General features: G+C 41.9%; 2 protein-coding genes across 7 annotated transcripts in view; one reads left to right on the top strand and one right to left on the bottom strand.

Annotated features, from left to right (window-relative positions):
• Nucleotides 1-6,757, bottom strand: part of BABAM2 (BRISC and BRCA1 A complex member 2) — a gene marked incomplete at its 5' end in the record, with an annotated part of 170,467 nt that extends 163,710 nt beyond the window's left edge. For 2 of the 4 annotated variants that reach the window (XM_080408305.1, XM_080408306.1), the window contains 2 exons: nt 2,552-2,711; nt 6,121-6,601. In XM_080408305.1, coding sequence (XP_080264431.1) covers nt 2,552-2,711; nt 6,121-6,601 — 641 coding nt within the window. Of the gene's footprint in view, nt 1-2,551; nt 2,712-6,065; nt 6,602-6,641 lie in introns of those variants that run through there. The other 2 variants (XM_080408308.1, XM_080408307.1) reach the window with 2 other exon arrangements.
• The window catches only part of RBKS (ribokinase), a 69,797-nt gene continuing 58,536 nt past the window's right edge, over nt 6,496-17,756 (top strand). The window contains exons 1-2 of one of the 3 annotated variants that reach the window (XM_080408319.1): nt 6,530-6,649; nt 7,105-7,256. Coding sequence is in view for 1 of the 3 variants with exons in the window: in XM_080408317.1 (XP_080264443.1) it covers nt 6,600-6,649 (50 nt within the window). In the remaining 2 variants the exon portion in view is untranslated. Of the gene's footprint in view, nt 6,650-7,104; nt 7,257-17,756 lie in introns of all 3 variants that reach the window. The other 2 variants (XM_080408318.1, XM_080408317.1) reach the window with 2 other exon arrangements.

Below are 17,756 nucleotides of genomic sequence, written 5' to 3'. Positions count from 1 at the left end.
CTAGAAACAGTTCTCCTAATTTTCCTGTTTATGTCCAACCTCTATGTTCTTATACTTCCATTTCTTTGTGCAGATAACGCCCATATTTGCCTCTGTCTGATATTTCCTTTGCATTATTATTTCTCTCTTTAAAAAAAACTTAATGAAAGTAAATGTGTACAGGAGTTTAAATAATCTCATGATTTGAGTATAAGGAAGGAGAGCAGACCAATGGTTTTCAATCCATTTCTGAACTGTCAGAGCCCTACAAAGTTTTCTTTTAGAGGCAGTATCCAACAACAACTTTAAATCTAGTGACAATACAGTGGGTTGGGGATTTTGTTATTTATCAACTGATAGGGGCCTCTCAAAAACATTCAGTGGAGTCCCAAAGGCTCCTACGGGAAAGGTTAAAGACCACTGAATTAGATCTTGAGTTATGGAAGAGACTTCTCTATAATTCTGTGATGCATCCATCCTATGTTAAGTAATTTTTAAACTATTTACCTGTTCAGCAATGTCATAAAGCACTACATCCCAAGGAACTTTGTATTTCCACACTGATGAGTAAATTCAAAGTTTTCCATTATAAATAAACTAACAATGATTTATTTGTAACAAACAACAAGAATCTTTCCTAAAAACCCACATGCATGAAATTCACATTTTAAAGAAAGTTCAAGCAATTGCTAATAAAGCCTGTTTAGAATAATGCTTTTAAGAAACATATTTGTACAAAAAAAAACCCACCTTAAAAAATAATTCTCAGCTAAATGCAGAATCTTGATTATCCCAACTCTAGCTCCTGATAACCTCAAGCCATAAAAAAGCCAACATAAAGAAAGAGGTTCATTTCTGTGGTCCAGAAAGAGGGAAAAAAAAAAAAATATTGCTGCTAGCCCTTGCGTATAGCTGAGCCTATGCCTTTAAACAAGATATGGGACAACCTCTGTCAGGTGCTGTACTTGTGTTGCAGACTCCACGCACTATTTGAATCACTGGTATTGGGTTACAGGCACAGTCAGGGACAGTTTTTAGTTATTAAAAAAAATGAACTCTTGTAAAACATTCAGGATTCATCGAAGTAAATTCAAGATCTTCTCTGTAAGATCACTGGACAAAAACTTTAGACACTTATTAAAAATACTTCTGAAAAGAGTCAGCTAGAAAACACTGCTTTACATTATTTTAATTTATTATTTTAAAGACAGGCAGCATAAGCATTCAGTGGACAGAGAGCAAAACCCTTATCTACCTCCCAACAAGCTGACACCTTCACCACCACACTACAGCTGTGTTTCCTCTCTACCTTTTTCTGTATTCCTTTCTCTTAGATTCAATAGGAGAAATGTAAGATATCTTCCATCTCAGCCTTCCTAGAAGACTAGTTCAAAAGAAAGCAAGGACTAGCGTGAAATGACAGCAGCAGATGCATAACTGCTCAGCCTGTCTCACATCATTTGCAAGCCTGGATGCCAAGCCAGACAACACTATTAACAAAGTTATAGCTCCTTAGATCTCCAACTAAATCTGTACTCTGTCACAGCACCTTACAGGGAGGGAATGGTTCCTTTCAAACTAAGTCTAAAATTCATACCTCCTTCCTGAAAAGGCATTGTAGCTACCAGAAAAGTATCTTCCAAACTGTCCATGACACCATAATAAAGCAGCATACAGAGGCAGATTAAACAAAGTTTTCGGCAGAAGTAAATTTTAAACATCAGTGATTTGTTGTGGTTCTCAAGATTTATTGGGTTATTGTATCATTCAAAATTATAAACAAAGCAGTAGTTGTACAAAAGAGGTGATTTAGACACCTTAACCTAATATAATTTCAGGCTCTGAACTCCAGTATTAAATACCTGAATCTGGGAAGCTGTTAGATGCCCAACTCTGAAAGAATAAAGCAATTTCTGATATGTCTCATCTTAAGTATTCTTTTGTCAGCCACCCTGGGAGTTCCCCCTCTCTGTACAATGCCTAAACTAAACTCTACTTTAAGCATTTCGCTTTCCCCATGTATTATTACTCACAGAGGTTACACACCAAAGTCCCTTTGTATATGTGAATCCCCATTACTCTCTGAAAACCATCATGAACCCTTCTGGGATTTAAAATAAAGAGTAGCTTGGCCTATTTCAAACACTTGGCCCTACAGCCACTTGATACACTGATCCTAAGGGAGGTCAGACAGTTTTGGTTTTTTTCTTATTCAGCATATTCATGACTACAGGTAAGGTCACACAAATTTATCTTCAAGTTTGTAATTTACAGAAAAGATTGAGTAAGCAAGTGATAAACAACAGGAAACAGCTATCTCACTGCTGAACACCAGCACTATCAAGTGGCAGCGATGAAAGTGTTTTAACAAGATTATTATTGCCAACAATATGACAAATTAAGTCTCCCAAACTACAAAATGGTAGTAAGACAAAAAATAACGCAGCTAGTATGTCAGCTCCAGATATATTGGAAATGCTTAAATACACATGAGCCTAGTAAAATTTAGTCCAGAAAAGACATCTTAACAGTAAGTGTTTAGGTATTCTTTTTGGATGAGGAACTCGCTTACCCTGATTTCAAGTCTGTAATCCGTAAACAATTAGTAGCATCCAGTCCTACTTTTCCATTTCTGACCACACTGGAAATGAAGGGTGAGAGTGCTGGAGAAATTCTGTTCAAGGCAACTTCAGGTGACATTTTAGTACGTTCCTCCTTCCTTTTGTCTTGAGCTGCATAGGGATAGTAAGGGGGGGGGGGGGGGGGGGGGGGGGAGGGGAGGAAAGGGATAATAATTAAAAAAAAAATACTAATTTGATGTAACACACAATCTGCAAACATCAAAAGAAAAAGCTAAGCATCCGAAGAATCAGGAATGTAGAGTAACTGAAGTGCACAAAGGTTTATAAAGAAAAAAAATAAATACAGGCAATTTTTTTCTCCTACCTCTGCAACATTCAATGAAGCCCATTTATTCGATGTCAACATAAACCCAGAATTACGTCCTAGGCTCCTCTAATTAAGATACTACCCCAATGAGAAAGAGAAATAAAATTGAGGGCCATTCTGACACTTCACAGCCTTGCCCCTTCTCGTGAGCATTTCCATTATAAGTCTGTAATTGACGAGCCACGTTCATTTCAATTCCACTGAAATCAATAGGACCATTGATTGAGATATTGAGATAAATCAATAGGCTTTATCTCTCTGTAGTCTCATTTGTAATTTGTAATAAACCTAGTGCAACCATAATCAGTATTACTTTTACAATACTATATTGGGTAGTATATATGGCATTTCACAATGCCTTTTAAAGGCTATGGATGCTTTTCTGTCAGCAGTATCACCAGACTCTTTGAAAGGCATCTTCATTCACAAAACAGATCAGGAAATTGACATACACATATTTTAAGCACAGCTTTGTCAGAAGTGCTTGCAATTGGGTGACCTTATGCTACATCAGCTAGGCCACGAAGTTAGCACACCTACTGCTTTTTAGCTGAAATGCAGAAACGGTGCAGGCACACATTTTAACTCATTGCACCACAAAACAGCTAGAGTATGCAGACAACAACAGAACGTGGCAGAAGTGAGAAAAAAGGAAGGGTAACCAACCTATTACAATGCTAACTTAACATATTTGATTGTATTCTTAAGCACAAAGTTTCATCTGAAAATTAACTTGACAGTTTTAGAAAACAAAACTGTAAATGCCTCAAGGTAACAACCACGCCACTAACAAGTGGGGCAGAAGAACTCACACTTAAACTCTGATCGTTACAAGGTATCTTTTAAAACATACATTTAATAGAAAAATACTAATACATACTGTACTTAGATCCTTACAAAATGCTGCATAGGAACTGCTGTATTAATAAGTGTTCTATAAAGAAAGTGTGAACAACTCATGGCAATATTTATAATTTTCTGTTGTTTCTAACACTCAGCTTACAAGCATCAGTTGGTAACTAATGGATAGTCTATAAACTGGTAATTCCCTGTAACTGATGGCAACATTAAAGTTACACATTTTGTTCTCATGAAAATTATTCACTCTGAAGCAATGTTCAAGAAAGAGTATTTATCTGAGCTATTTGGAATTTATCAGAATAAAGCAATGGCCAGGCACTTTCAAGACAAACAAAAAGAATTCCTAAAAATAGTATCTTTAATACACTGGTTCTTATATTTTGTAACAGCAAAGAAGCCGAAGACTAAACATCCATGTCTTAACATATGATGTGTTCTCTTCACATAGATGACTTGCCATAACTGACAAGAGGCAACAACTTAAGTTTGCTTAGCAAACACCCACAGCAATTTAAGATGCTACCTCCTGTTTCTTACTTTTCTACCGAAAATTACTGCCTACTCACCTTTATTCTTCCCCAGAGTAACTGAGAGAACGCAAGCCCATATTTGACCTATTTCAACGCAAAGTCCAATGGCTTAGATTGGACCGCTAACAAAAAGGAGTTTAAACTAAAATACTTTGCACAAGAGTGGCTACAACAGGGCACACATTTCAGTCTGCCAGCTCTACTGCAGGGAGAAGTAATTTCAAGCAGAGGAACAGCTGGACTGATGAAGGTAAGAACTTCTTAAACCATGAAAAGCATACTGAAAAACAAGCTATCCTTCCAGCAATCTTAAAGGTATACACAAAGATCTCAGGATTGGTTCTGATAGTGCCAGCTTTTAAGGGGACTGTAAGTGTAATGAGGGGTAGAATTGTGAGACATGAGATTCACATGGTGATCAAAGTTGAAGAGACACGCCTTCCAAAACAAACTGCAGAATGAGGTTCCTTATTTTTTGTTAATAAAATATGCAGATACGGTTGAAACAAGATGTAGATGACTGCTATGCATTTTTCCTGGGTTTATTGCATCATTTCTTCAAGACCCACAACACCTTTCACATAACAAGCCAGGTACAAAATACTTAAAGGGTCGCTAGAAGTTAAAATCACTGATTTATTTTGTAAACAAAGGTCTTTACAAACTGCAACGCAGTACCATTTTTGTAAGTTTCAGTGTCACATAGTTTTTCCCCAGCTTGCTTTTCCCATAGTACTGGAAACATAACATAAACAAACTCAAGGTAACTTACAAAAACAAAATTCACTACACTGTTTCCCTCCCACAAAAAAAAAAAAAAACAAAAAACAAACAAACAAACAAACAAACAAAAAAAAAAAAACAAAACCACACACAAACATTTGAAAGAAGTAAACAAAGTAATGGTTGAATCCTTTTAAACTCGGCAGCCTGTCATTACAACGTCGGGGAAATGTAACATTTGCTTCACAGCCACCACAGAATCCCAGGCCGTGGCTGGGGCACCAACGTGCCGGGACGGGAGATGGGATGGGAGATGCTCCGTTCTCCGCCCCTGGCAGGAGCGCCACGGCCACCGCGTGAGGCGACACACGGCACCGGTGAGGCCCGTGACGGAGGCCTGGCTGCGCGAGGGGGCCTCTCCTACCCAACCCCCTCGGCCTGCCCGGTTCCGTGTCGTCACTGTGAGGGTGCGCAGGTGTCTGGGTACGGGGCACGGAGGGGACCCACGGCCACCTCCACCTGCCGCCGTGCCCGAACACATCCCCACCTGCCCGCCCGGACCGCCACCGAGCGCCTCGGCCTGGGTACGGCAGGGCGCGCCCCGGAGCGGCCCCTGCCCAGCCCCGCTGCCGCCCCGGGCGGGCCCGGGCTGCCGGCTCACCGCCCCCCGCCTCGGCGAGGCTCCCGGTGCCGCCCCGCGCGAAGGCGGCGCGCCCGCCACCTGAGGCGCTGCGGGCCGCCCCGCCCCTCCGCGGCGGCGGCACCCGGGAGCGGGCCGGCCAGCCGCCGGGCGCTACTGAGGTCAGCCATCGCCCTGGGCCGCACCGGCCCCCGCGCCGCCTCCTGGCCGGCTGCCTCCCGCGCCGGGTCTCCCCTGGCCCCAAGCGCCCCGGGGCTGGCGGAGGGGGCGGGGGCCAGGGCAGAAGTCAGCCCGCCTGCCGCCCGCCGCGCCGCTCCCCCGGGGCCGGCAGGGGCGCTGCTCCCGCCCGCCCCTCCCCGGCCACGGCCCGGGCCCCGCCATACCTACGGCGGCCAGAACACAGCCGCTTGGCAACGGCCGCGGCCACGCGCCCGGTACCGTCCACCCAGGCCCGGCGTGCGCGCCCCCGCTCCCGCCCCGCCGCGCGGCGTGCGCGCTTCCGCCCCCCGCCGCCGCTCCGCGGGCCGGAGGGGTCTTCACCCGCCTCGATATTGGCGGCCGCCGCAGTGCCTGGGCGAGCTGTCTCGCCGCGCAGGCGTGAGGCTGCGGTTTCGTGGCGGCCGAAGCGGGGAGGGGGAGGAGAAGAGGAGGAGGAGGAGGAGAAGAAGGAGTAGGGGGAGGGGGCGGTGGCAGTAGCGGCGGCCTTGCCAGCAGGCGTTCGCCAGGGGCAGCCCTCCGGGTCGAAGGCCCCCGCGAGCCGGCCGCCGCCGCCACCACCTCCCCTGCCCGTCGCCCGTGGCAACAGGCGAAGCCGCCGCCGCCGCGGGGCCTGGCGCGCAGGCCGGGTCCAGGGTCCAAAGCCCGGGCGGCGCTTTGGCCGGGCCGTGGAGCCCGGGGCTGCCCCGTCCTCTGGCGCCATGGCCGCCGAGGTGGTGGTTGTGGGATCCTGTATGACCGACCTGGTCAGGTTAGTACCCGGGGGGCTCCCGCAGGCCCCGGTGCGGGGCCGGTGTCCTGCCCTCGCTGGGCGGCGGGGCCCCGAGGTCAAGGTCGCGCAGGGCGCCCCGGTGGCCGGGGCAGGGCAGCGGCTCCCCGCGCCTCCCCCGGGCAGGCAGGGCCGGCGCACCCCGCCCCCCGCCCTGGGCCGAGGCGGGCGGGTGTCACGGCTCCCTCCAGGCCGGGACAGGAGAAGTGGGGCGGGCGCCAGGTGCGGGGCGAGGAGCTGCGGCCCAGGGCACAGGGAACCGAGGCGAGCAGTTGGCTGCGGCGGGGGCCGGGGGAGGGAGCGGCGCCGCCGGTGGGGGCGGCCGGGCCCGCGTGATGTCAGCCCTGCAAACAGGGCTTTGAAAGGAGTCTGTGGGAACGGGGTGAAGTTTGAACGTGTTGCCTGCCGGAGCTTTGATCAGCTGTCTGTAACTTTAGGGAGAAGAGAGGCTTGGGTTTGTGTTTTCAGCTGTGCTGGGTGGCTCAGTGTTAGCCCTGCCAGGAAAACAGCATTTTATAGTGACCCACATAGGAAACCATGAACTCTGATACTCTTTATCAGCAGAGGACTTTGAAATGATTTTATGAAGGTAAATAAAACTGGTCGACTGTAAGACGTTTTCAGTTCAAAGCATTTGTCTGCACTGGAAGAGCAAGAAAGAAAGCTTAATATTGCAAAGAAGCCAGTTAGCTCTGTGAAAAAGGAGATTATAAATTGCTTACATGCAGGCAACATTTTATGTGAGACTTTGAAAGGAGAGAGAGAGAGAGAAGGCCTCCCAAGGAAACCCTCAAAAAATTAGCACCTCTGCACCCCGAAGCTGTTTTTTTAAAGTGAAAAATCCTTTTTTAAAGAAAAGTCTTAATTCCTTTTTATTAATTTTCTGGGTATTTTGCTTTTAGAATTAGGTATTTGAGTCTCTGTCTTTTTTGTTTGTTTGTACACAGTTGAAGTTTAGAAACTTAGAAAATTAAAGTACAGAAGTTCATGAAAGCTCTTGGTTTCAGCAGCCTGGGTTTTATAGTGAATACTAAATATCAGAAGAATTCAAGCAAAATTGCCAGAGTTGGCAACGAAGCAAATACTAACCTAAACTGGCTGACCTTGTCAGCCCCAGTAAAACTGCAGATCAGTCCCTGATTTGCACCATTTTAAACACATCTGCTTTTAAGCTATATTTGCAGACTTCGATAAAATAGGATTTTAAAGTATATGTATCTGGACTGCATCAGCTTGTCCTGCTGAGAATTCTGCAGTACAAAACCAGTTCTTCAATCAGCAGACAATTATATCAAAGCCTGTGGGTCAGGAAAGCATAGAATACATGATCAGAAGAATATGCTGAGGAGTAAGTACAGTTTAGGCATAGACACGTGTTGCAGAAACTATGAAAACCCTTAAATAATCATAGAACCTGTGTCAGAAAGATTTAATGTTTTATGTAATCTGCAGAACACACTGGCAGCTTTTCAAGAAGAATAGTTGTCTTGTACGTCAGAGTAAGATCCTGTAGAACTGATCTTGATGTTATCCATGAATGAGCTATAAGATGCTTGTGTCGTTATATTGAAACAGAAAACATGGTGCTCTAACCTCAAGACATTTCTTTTCCTGTGTCTCTAAAATGTGGGGGAAAAAATAATTAGAAAATTGTCTGCCAGTTTAAGCACTGCTGACAGTCACAGCTTTGGGTTTTTTCTTGACACTTAAGCAAACAAACAAGAATATATTTTTTCCCCTGCAAGTTTGATATGGTAGAAATGCAGTCATTTATTTGAAGCCATGTTGACTGGCCATACTGTAACCAGAGATTAAACCATAGGTTCTAGCCATAGATGCTGTTATACTGAGATTAAGTGATTGAGGAAAAGCCATTTCACTTTTCAGTCACCTGAGAGTGTTTCTTAAATTGTACAAATATACTATCACAAGAATGTATCTTACTTGCCATTATTAGCCTCTACTTTAAGGAGCAGTTAAGGGCTTTTTATTGGTTGTAAGCTAATTTGCTTCAACAGAAAAAGAAGGGACAGCCTCATTCTTTCTATTGCTAGCACAGTACTTCAGGCACTTAATAATATAATAAGAAGAGTGCATTTAAATTTAGCTGGCAAGAGTTTAATGTGGCTGAAATGTCCATGTAGTACCCATGTAGACATAGTTTAAATGTATCCTGTGTTACAAAAATCCTGGCAAAATTACCAGAAAGCACTCAACTGTAGGCTAGGATGTGCCTAGGTGGAGAGGGAACAATGAAATGGGGAATGATAAGCAATCATTATTAAAAGTGCTAAAAACTGCTAGGTTAGTATTAGGATTGATGCCAGGAGGGTATCTTTTGACTGTGTGTCTGGGATTTAGAGGGCTGTATATTCTGGGTTTAAAGCTAGGGTTCATTTCAGCTGATATGAAAGAGCATCAGGTTTTTGCAAGTGTGTCTGTCATTTATGCTAATGTTTCAGTTTGCAAAAGACATGGACAGTAGTGATGATGTTACATGCCTATCTATCATCCATTTGGAGGAGACTGAATAAACTGAATTAGGAGTGAGAGTCAATGCAAAGGAGGTCAAACGCATTTTTGGACACATTGTGTCCACCAGTCAACACTAGAGCCTATCTTTCCTAGGAAATAATCATACTGATTGAGACTGCCAGAGCTAGACAATGCTGTGTTACAACTCAAACTGATAAAATACCATGTTGGCCCTTTAGAAGACAATCTTGGCCCTCTGCCTGGAAAGCTAGAAGCTCAGAGGTGCAGAGATTAAATGATAAATGTTCCCAAGTCTGTAGAAGCAAGATACTGAAAATCAGAAGGATAAGCTTCAAGCTACCATTGGACATATGGTAGCCAGATTCACCACTATAAAAAAAGTTAGCACATAATGTTTGTACTCAATACAGTAAACTAATGATTTCAAGAACCGTAACCTCTGTGTGAAATGGAAATGTATAATGTGAAGTTTGCTGTGTCTTATGTAATGGCTGAGATGGAAAAGGATGGAGACCTTCTGTTGAAGACAGTATTCAGATGTAATTTTGAGAAATAATCAAATTCAGAAGAAAGGGTAGTGTGCCTTAAAATTCTTTTTTAAGGAAGGGGCCCAGTGGTTTGCATTTAAGACACTGTTCTCATTGGAAATTCTTTTCTCATTGTCCTGTAGCGCTGCAGTGGCAGAATGTGGGTTTTCTAAAGTGAATTTAGTATAATCAAAACAACCTCACGTACATACATGCAGTAAACCACACTCTTTTGGCTTTAATAGGACCAGGAACAAAACATATTTGTGGTCACAATCATAATCAACACTTCATTGGCAATAGTGGGCAATAGTAGTAGAAAACAAAACCAGTATTATTCTATATGATCTAGATATCAAACCAGATGAGTACCATCCATAGTATTATTTAAATAGTTTCTGTTCTGACTCATATTTGCAGACTGGTCATGGCATTCGCATTTTAATTCATATTAAATCAGGGCAAGACTAAACATATAAACCAATGAGAGTCAGACACACTAAAACAATTAGAATAAACAGGAGAAACTTTGGCATGGCAATTGAAAACAGCAGAAGCAAAGAACAAAATGTAAGAATGGAAAAAGAGCCTTTGGACAGTCACAATAACAACAACAGTTTTTCAGTTTAACTCAAGAGAATGAGACCACAGTCCAAATACTGGAAAACTGTGTTTGTTAGGATGTTCAAAATTCGAAGTTTTAGTTCTCTGTGGACCCCTTTCCTTCCCTCAGGTCACTTCATTCCCGGTAGGTAGTAGAACTAAAAGTTCTGCTTCCTGTCCCCTACAGTAACAACTGTTGTTAATAGTTATTGCAAGTACTAAACTAATCGAAAGCATTCAGCAAGAGAAGAATGACACGGCAGAGAAAGCACTGAGCTACAAAGTAGTATGTTGCCAGACTGGAGTGCACTGTGGTGACAAATTCACATCTGCAGTTAACGTCCCAGAGTAGCCTGATGGACACATCGAATCATCTTCGCTAACTGAGCACAATCTCTGCTGGTACAAAATGGCAAAGGTATCTCCATTAGTGAGATTCTCTGTCTTCCTCTTAGGTCGCTAGTGGTGGTTATTGTCAGCTGAAGTAAATGGCTTCTTGGCTCATTGGAAATGTCCATGATCCAAAGCTATCTCTGTACTTTCTTTTTTAAAGAGCAACATTTGGTACAACAATTTCAGGCTTTTTTTGTGGGGATATGGAAAGGAATTTTCTAACGTTTCTCTTGAGCGAGCAGAGAAAGTCTCACATATGACTGCAGTTTCTTCTTTGCTTTGTTTCCAGGTCTTTCACAAGTGTTCTCATTTCCACCATTTCTCATGCATGCGCAGTCACAAAGTTTTTATGTTTTTTCTTGCTTTGGTGGTTTTTTTTCTCTTCAGCTTCTCCTAGCAGCTGAGAAAAGTGTTCTAGAATCCTTCAAATCCATTTCATTTGTGTTTTTGTTTTTATCTGTAATGCTTCCCCTGCAGCAGCCACTCCTCATTCTAGTCAATGTGCCATTGCCAGCAGCATGGGAAAGCACAACTGTGAAGGAATACAAGCTTAGTCCAGTTGAGGAAATTAATCTTTTGGATCCAGAGAAAGGCATCAAGGCATGAGAGAATGTGTCATCTGTGAATTGTTTCATTTATGTAATAGTGAAAAATCTGGGCTTGATTTCAGAGCCAGTGCTATTCCCTTGTCTCCTTCTCTGACCTAGCAAAGTTTGGGTGTATAGTAAATGCAGGATGCGCAGGCTCAGTGTTTTGTTGTTCTGCCCTGATTTTAGGGGACCAAAATGTGGTTTAGAGAAAACTCCCCTTTGCCTTCTTTTGCCTGGCAGGAAGAAAGCTGTGTCTTGGGGGCTCAAAAAGAAAAATGGGATAAAAATCAAGTTGATTAAATCCTTAGAGAGAAAGTTGTGTTCTGTTCATATACAGCTTTTGAATTGCTGTAGTGCCCCAGACACTGCTCATCTGATGTGGGGCCTGATCCAAGCTCATCCATATCAAAATAAGTTTTTTGCTGCTCTAAACTGTCACACGCACACCCCCTGCAAAATCTGAGTGTTCAGTTTATTTCAGGGTGAGACACAGTTTAAATGTTCTAGTGTGTTAAAAGTATTGGTGTTAATACTCCAGACCTGAAAAACTTCCAACAAAGTGTCTTTAACAAAAAAATGACAAAATACTGAAGAGGGGGTAAGCAGGGAAAATGTTTGGTTGGGCATTTCTTAAATTAACACAAATAACTAGGGCAAGGCCAGCAATGACTTTTTTTAACCCATTACAGGAGCTGCATTTGCAACCGAGGTTGCAAGCCCTAAGCAAGAGACAGTGCACCATTGATCCCAGCTGGCACTTTCTGAAAGAAACTGTTGTTTGCATAACAGAGGATGCTGTGGGTCATCTCTTAGAAGGACTGATGGTGCTAGAACACCTGCTCAACAATTGTCTTTGGCTCTTACCCATGAAAACTTTTTTTCTCCCCTTTCTAAATGGAAATGTGGAAGTTTTAAAAATCTTGGAAAATACGAATGTGAAACTGGTCACACGATGTCTTTTAACTTAAGCGCAACAGAAGTTTCTTTCTGGATTCTATTTAATTGCAGCTTCCCTGCCCTTTCATTTGGTGTCTTCATTTTGTATCCTAAACTACTGTGTACTGTAATTAGGCACTGTCTTTCCTTCCAGAAGCAATTCCATTTCAGCAGTAACTAATATGACTCTTGTTTTTTAGACTTGTTTATCTAGTTCAGTTTCAATAGTCTGTATTTAGTAGTGCTTTTGAGCTAAAGAATGGCCCTTGTGGTACTACAGTCACACGTCGCACCTGTACTACATGAATGCCACAGTTAAGTAATTTCTTTGGCTTCCCAGTAACCAAGAGGTAGCACTTTTTGTCCTACTACGCATTTGGAAAACTTTTTGGAGTTAGAGAAGGACAAGAAGGGCAGTTCGCTTTGTAAAAAGATAGGAAAAAGGTGAAGCGAAATTGGAGGAAGGTACTAAAAAGGGCAAAAATCATAATAATTGCAGAAAGTGTGAAGAGTCTGTGGAGTTGAGGTTGAGATAAAAGGCAGGGAAATTACAATCCTAACAGTGACAGCTCCCGAGCTATCCAGAGGCCCCCCTTGTTCTGCTTCTTTTTGTGTCAGCTCTGTCCGCCTGCTTGCTTTCTGCAGTTTTCTCACATGGCTGCATGGCAAGGTTCAGGGAAAAGCTCTGTTTTAGTCCTGCTATCTTCTCCCAGCACCAGCATTGTGGAAGATACGGCAACCAGTAAGTCCTCTGTTACCTCCTCCGTCCCATGAATGAGTTCCCACCCGTCTGCTTCTGTTCCTACCAGCTGCAGTGTCTGGTCTGTTTCAGTTTGTAAATTGCTTTGAGATCCTTCAAGATGAAAGGTTCTACTTAAGTGAGATCATTATCACCTTCCACATTTCTCCACTCCCTGTTTTCGGTTGAAGCTTCTTGTCTCATCTCAACTTGGGGTCCCACACAGTACTCAACATTCCCAGCTCACAGCAACACAAAGCTTGCACACACATTTCGGCTTCCAGCCCGTGAGTTGTTTGATGCCTCTCAGAGTACTTCAGAGCTAAAAGTTAAATATATGTATTTTCCTGAGCTGATGCCAAAATACTTAGCACTTGCCACACTGAGATCGTACTTCTGCATTCGTGTCTGACTTCATGTTATTTTGTGTGCTTCAAGAGACTCTTCCTCCCACTTCTGAAGTACTTACTCATTCTAGGAAGCATTCCAGCTACGATGTTGTTCTGTGATCCTACACTATATTCTTATAGCCATACTTTGTTCATGTTCTTGTGGTTAAACTGTAAGCCTGTCAGGGCAGGGATTTCACTCCTGTCTGGTGTAGTGAGCTTATGGAGGGGAACCCTGAGAGGGGTTCAGAGGGCTCTCGCCGTTCAAAGGCTCATAGGCAGTAACACAGTGTTGGGACAGGAGAGCCCCCTTACTGTTCAAGCTGCATGTCTAGCTGTCATCTTCATATTCCATATTTTAACTGACTAGTAAGAGTTTTTCATGGTATAGTATGTATGTGTGTTTATTCCCAATGTCATTCACATTCCAGTGAAATTTCCCTCTTTCCTATGAAAGTGAGGTCATCTTAAACCTGTGTTTATGATACTGCAGTCATTTCCATGGCAGTAGACTATGATATCATCAGTGGAGGATTTTGCCTTTCCTATGTGTGTTAGCAATTAAAAATTATGGTTTGTGAGATAAAACTAGTGTTTACCAAGCTTTTAGGTTTAGTCCATGTGAGGCTGGGAAACTATTGCTTAATTCTCCAGAGAATTCACTTTGGTAATGGAGTAAATGAATCCAGAAACATTTTGATCCTAGCAGGTGTTAAGTTTTTGGGGGTGTATTTTCCTAATGGGAGAAGAAAATCCGATACTCCATCTTGTGTTCTTTCACCTGGCAAAGAACACTTGTCTGAAACACCATGGTACTCAGTATTGTTTTGTTATTCAGAGCTACTTAAATGCTTGACTTAAAGTATCCCAATTTTCTAGTCTCATTAGTCTGGCATTTTTCCCCTTTGGAGGTCAGTAAGCTATTATACACCACACACAAAAGTAAAATAATGTGGTTATCAGTCTTTTCGTCTTTTTAATGGGTGCCCTATTTGCCAGCTATCAGTAGCTGAATCTTTTTGTTGAACCTTCCTAAATATGTACAGTGTTCTGGTGGCTTGGTGACAGCAGAGGCCAGTTTTCAGCACTGTGATGGCAAAAGAAAATTCACTGATTTAAAATGTGTCCAGTGTTAGAACAGTTGCTAATACTGCAAGACGAAAACAATGGATTCACAACATAATTTATTTCATCCGTTCAAATACTTCTGAATTTTTAAGCCAAGGAATAGACTTCTCCAAACAAGAGTGAAAAGAAAAGGAAAAGAAGTTACATAAAAGTACATAGAGAAGGAACATCATCGGTCTTGGTATTGTGATATGAGACAGAATTTGTAGGCATTTTTGATAATGTAGTTTAGTTACATAAATATACTAAACCTGTGCACATTTCAGCCTGTCTGTTTTGCCACGTGACAGAACTGAACTCTCATAAAATATCTGTTTAAATAATCTGGGTCAGGACATTAGGAAAAAATTCTAAAAATAGCGTGCCCTGAATACATACAAGACTTGCATGTGTCCAGTTTCACAGCAAGACTAGGATGTGAAAGGATTCTTTCTGAAATTATTACCATATTAGTGACTACAGTAGAAAGAAAATCCTTTTCCTATTGACTGTCTCTGGAAAACCACAGTGATAGCTCTGTTTGAAGAAAATTAAAAGTCAGGAAGTAATAACATTATCATCAGGGAAGAGGCTGTTGGGATAAAAGCTTATTTTACCCATTGTCCAGTATCAACATCAGGAGTAAGGGGTGTGTGTTCATTTCTGCTAAAGAAAAATGTCCTTTTATCTCAGCAATGCACTATAGCATCTGGCCATTGCTTCATGTTATAACATCCCAATTTACAGGTAGCACAACTGTCGATACTGCTTCCTGTAGAGTTCTTGGACATCTGTGCATTTCCAAGTAAATAGCACACAAAACAACAATACACTGGGCATTGCCATTGTCAGTACGGCAGGGTATTCCTCCGGCTTCTGCTTATCCCAGTGATACAGACTGAATATTTTGTTGTGTTATGAATGTAGCTGTAATTGCTAGCCCCAGTGAAATACTCTTTTCGCCACATAACTCTTACAGGGTTTTTATTGTTTTGGTTATCATCCCTTCTTATATTGGAAATTCTTTTTGACTATTTAAAATACAAACTTCTCTTGCCTTTTCAGCCTGGAGGTGTTTGACATACAAGATTCACTATAGTCAAAGGGGATTGTCTAAAGGAACTCCTTTGAAAATATTTGTCACAATAAACAGTTGTTAGGCACTATGTTTTAACACCCAACACTGAGAATATTGTATTTTCTCCCCCTTTATGAGCCACAGAATGATATGATTAATACTTCTGTCGTGTTAATGAATTACTTACTGGCTGTACTGTTAATGGAAATAACCATTTTCCTAGTTGCATTTCTAGACATAAATATCTTTGGGTGAATTTTAGTACTCCTGACAGTAAAAAGCTGCTGGCACAAATCAAAAGCTGCAATAAAAATTGTATAGAGTCAATGGTAACAAATTTGTGTAAAAACACTCTGGGCAGGCATATATATTATGTTGCCTCTAGGCGCTGTGTGAGCTGTTCTTTCCAGAGAAGTTTACCAGTAAGGTTTTGTTTGCTTGTCTTACATGGCTTCAGTTTTTAGCCCCTATATCAAACTGCAGTAAGTTATTTGATGCTGACGTCCTGGTTCCTTTCAAAGCTAGTATCATATACTTTGAGCCTGAAGAAAAGACAAATTATTTTTCACTAGTACGTTGCCTAAGTAGGTGCAGCTTTATAGAACACGTTGATCTTTATGACAACTAATTATAAAATAAGGAGGTGGTAATGTTCCCGAATATATCAGTCATGTGCTCTCTTCTGGGTATTATTATTTCTTCTTTTAATTTCTGACTTTAGTCCATTTTTTCTCCTTTTTTCCTCTACTAGATCGATAGTATGTCATCCCTGAACTACCTATGATTTCCCCTTATTTGCCTTCACTTCTTGTTATCTTTCTACATCACATTCTTAGAGTGCACTTCTTTTCTGTATTGCTCTTTTCCTGCCTCTCATCTCTCAGAAAATAACTTTTGCTTCCAAAGAATCATAACTCCCTTCTGCTAATTTAGTCTATCCATCACTTGCTGTACTTCCTGTCCTCTTTCAGACTCCTGTTTATACAAAATGCATCAACTTTGATAGTATAAACAGCAAAATGAAAAAAGCATACTGATCAGAACTGAAAATAAAGGATAGGCAGACCAAGTTCAGTACTCATGTGGAAAGACAGGCATTTTCCATGTTCTCAGCTGTAACAAGAGCGAATATAGAATCAGAATCATTTAGGTTGGAAAAGGCCTTTAAGATCATCAAGTCCAACTGTTAACCCAGCACTGCCAAGCCCACCACTACACCATGTCCTTAAGTGCCACATTTACACGTCTTTTCAATACCTCCAGGGATGGTGACTCAACTACTTCCCTGGGAAGCCTGTTCGGTGCTCGACAAATCTTTTGGTGAAGCAATTATTTCAAATATCTGATCTAAAAATGGCAATGCCAACTGACGGGGAGTGCCCAAGTATATAACTTAACCTTCAGAATTATCTTTTGATACAACATTTTGCACAACTAAATATTCACTGCCTTCCTTCTTCTAATTGATCCTGTTAGTATTACTCATTGGGAATATCCTGTTACTATTGTTCAATCTTTTATTTGTTTTCCTTTTTTTCCCTTTTTTTTTAATTCCCCCCACTTCTGAAAGAACAAAGTAAAAAATGATCTGTTGGGGAAAAAGCAGTTGGTGGTTTTGCTGGAGCTCATAGCACTCCATATAGAGGCAGCAAAAATGAGCAGATTTTTCTGCAGTTTTCGTTGCCTGTTGCTCATTAAATTCTGTGCATTAATGGAGACACGGGAGTTGTCCATTGGCAGGTATCACAAGCTAGGATTATACAGAATTACACCTTCCTGCTATTTAGGGATCTGCCTTTCCCAAGGGAGCTTAAATCGTGACAAAGGTAAAGGTACTTGCCTAGAGGAGATTTATGCCTGTCGTGGCAGAGTTAACCTTGGCCAGCAAAGCCCAGGCAACCCCCCACGCTCTGCTTGTTCTCATCGTTGCCCCACAAGCCTTTAATGTTATTGTAATCCAGGATTTATTAGATGCCTTTCTAATTAGATTGAACTTAAGATAAAACTTTTTTTTAATCAGTGAATCTAAGGATAAGATAGTTTCAAAGTAAAAACTTGTCTAGTGAAGGCACTACAAATTTAGTCCTGAAGTGATTAGGCAATTGGACTGGATGATGGTTGTAGGTCCCTTCCAACTGAACTATTCCCATCTATTTTCTATTCTCATATTAAGTTTAAATATATTGATTACCTTAATTATCTATGATTAAGTATATGTAAACTAATAAGTG

This window comes from Falco punctatus (assembly GCF_963210335.1).
Source record: "Falco punctatus genome assembly, chromosome: 12".
In the NCBI taxonomy this organism is placed as follows: Eukaryota; Metazoa; Chordata; class Aves; order Falconiformes; family Falconidae; genus Falco; species Falco punctatus.
The sequence above is the reverse complement of the archived record's forward strand: the minus strand, read 5'-3'. Positions and strand labels throughout refer to the sequence as shown.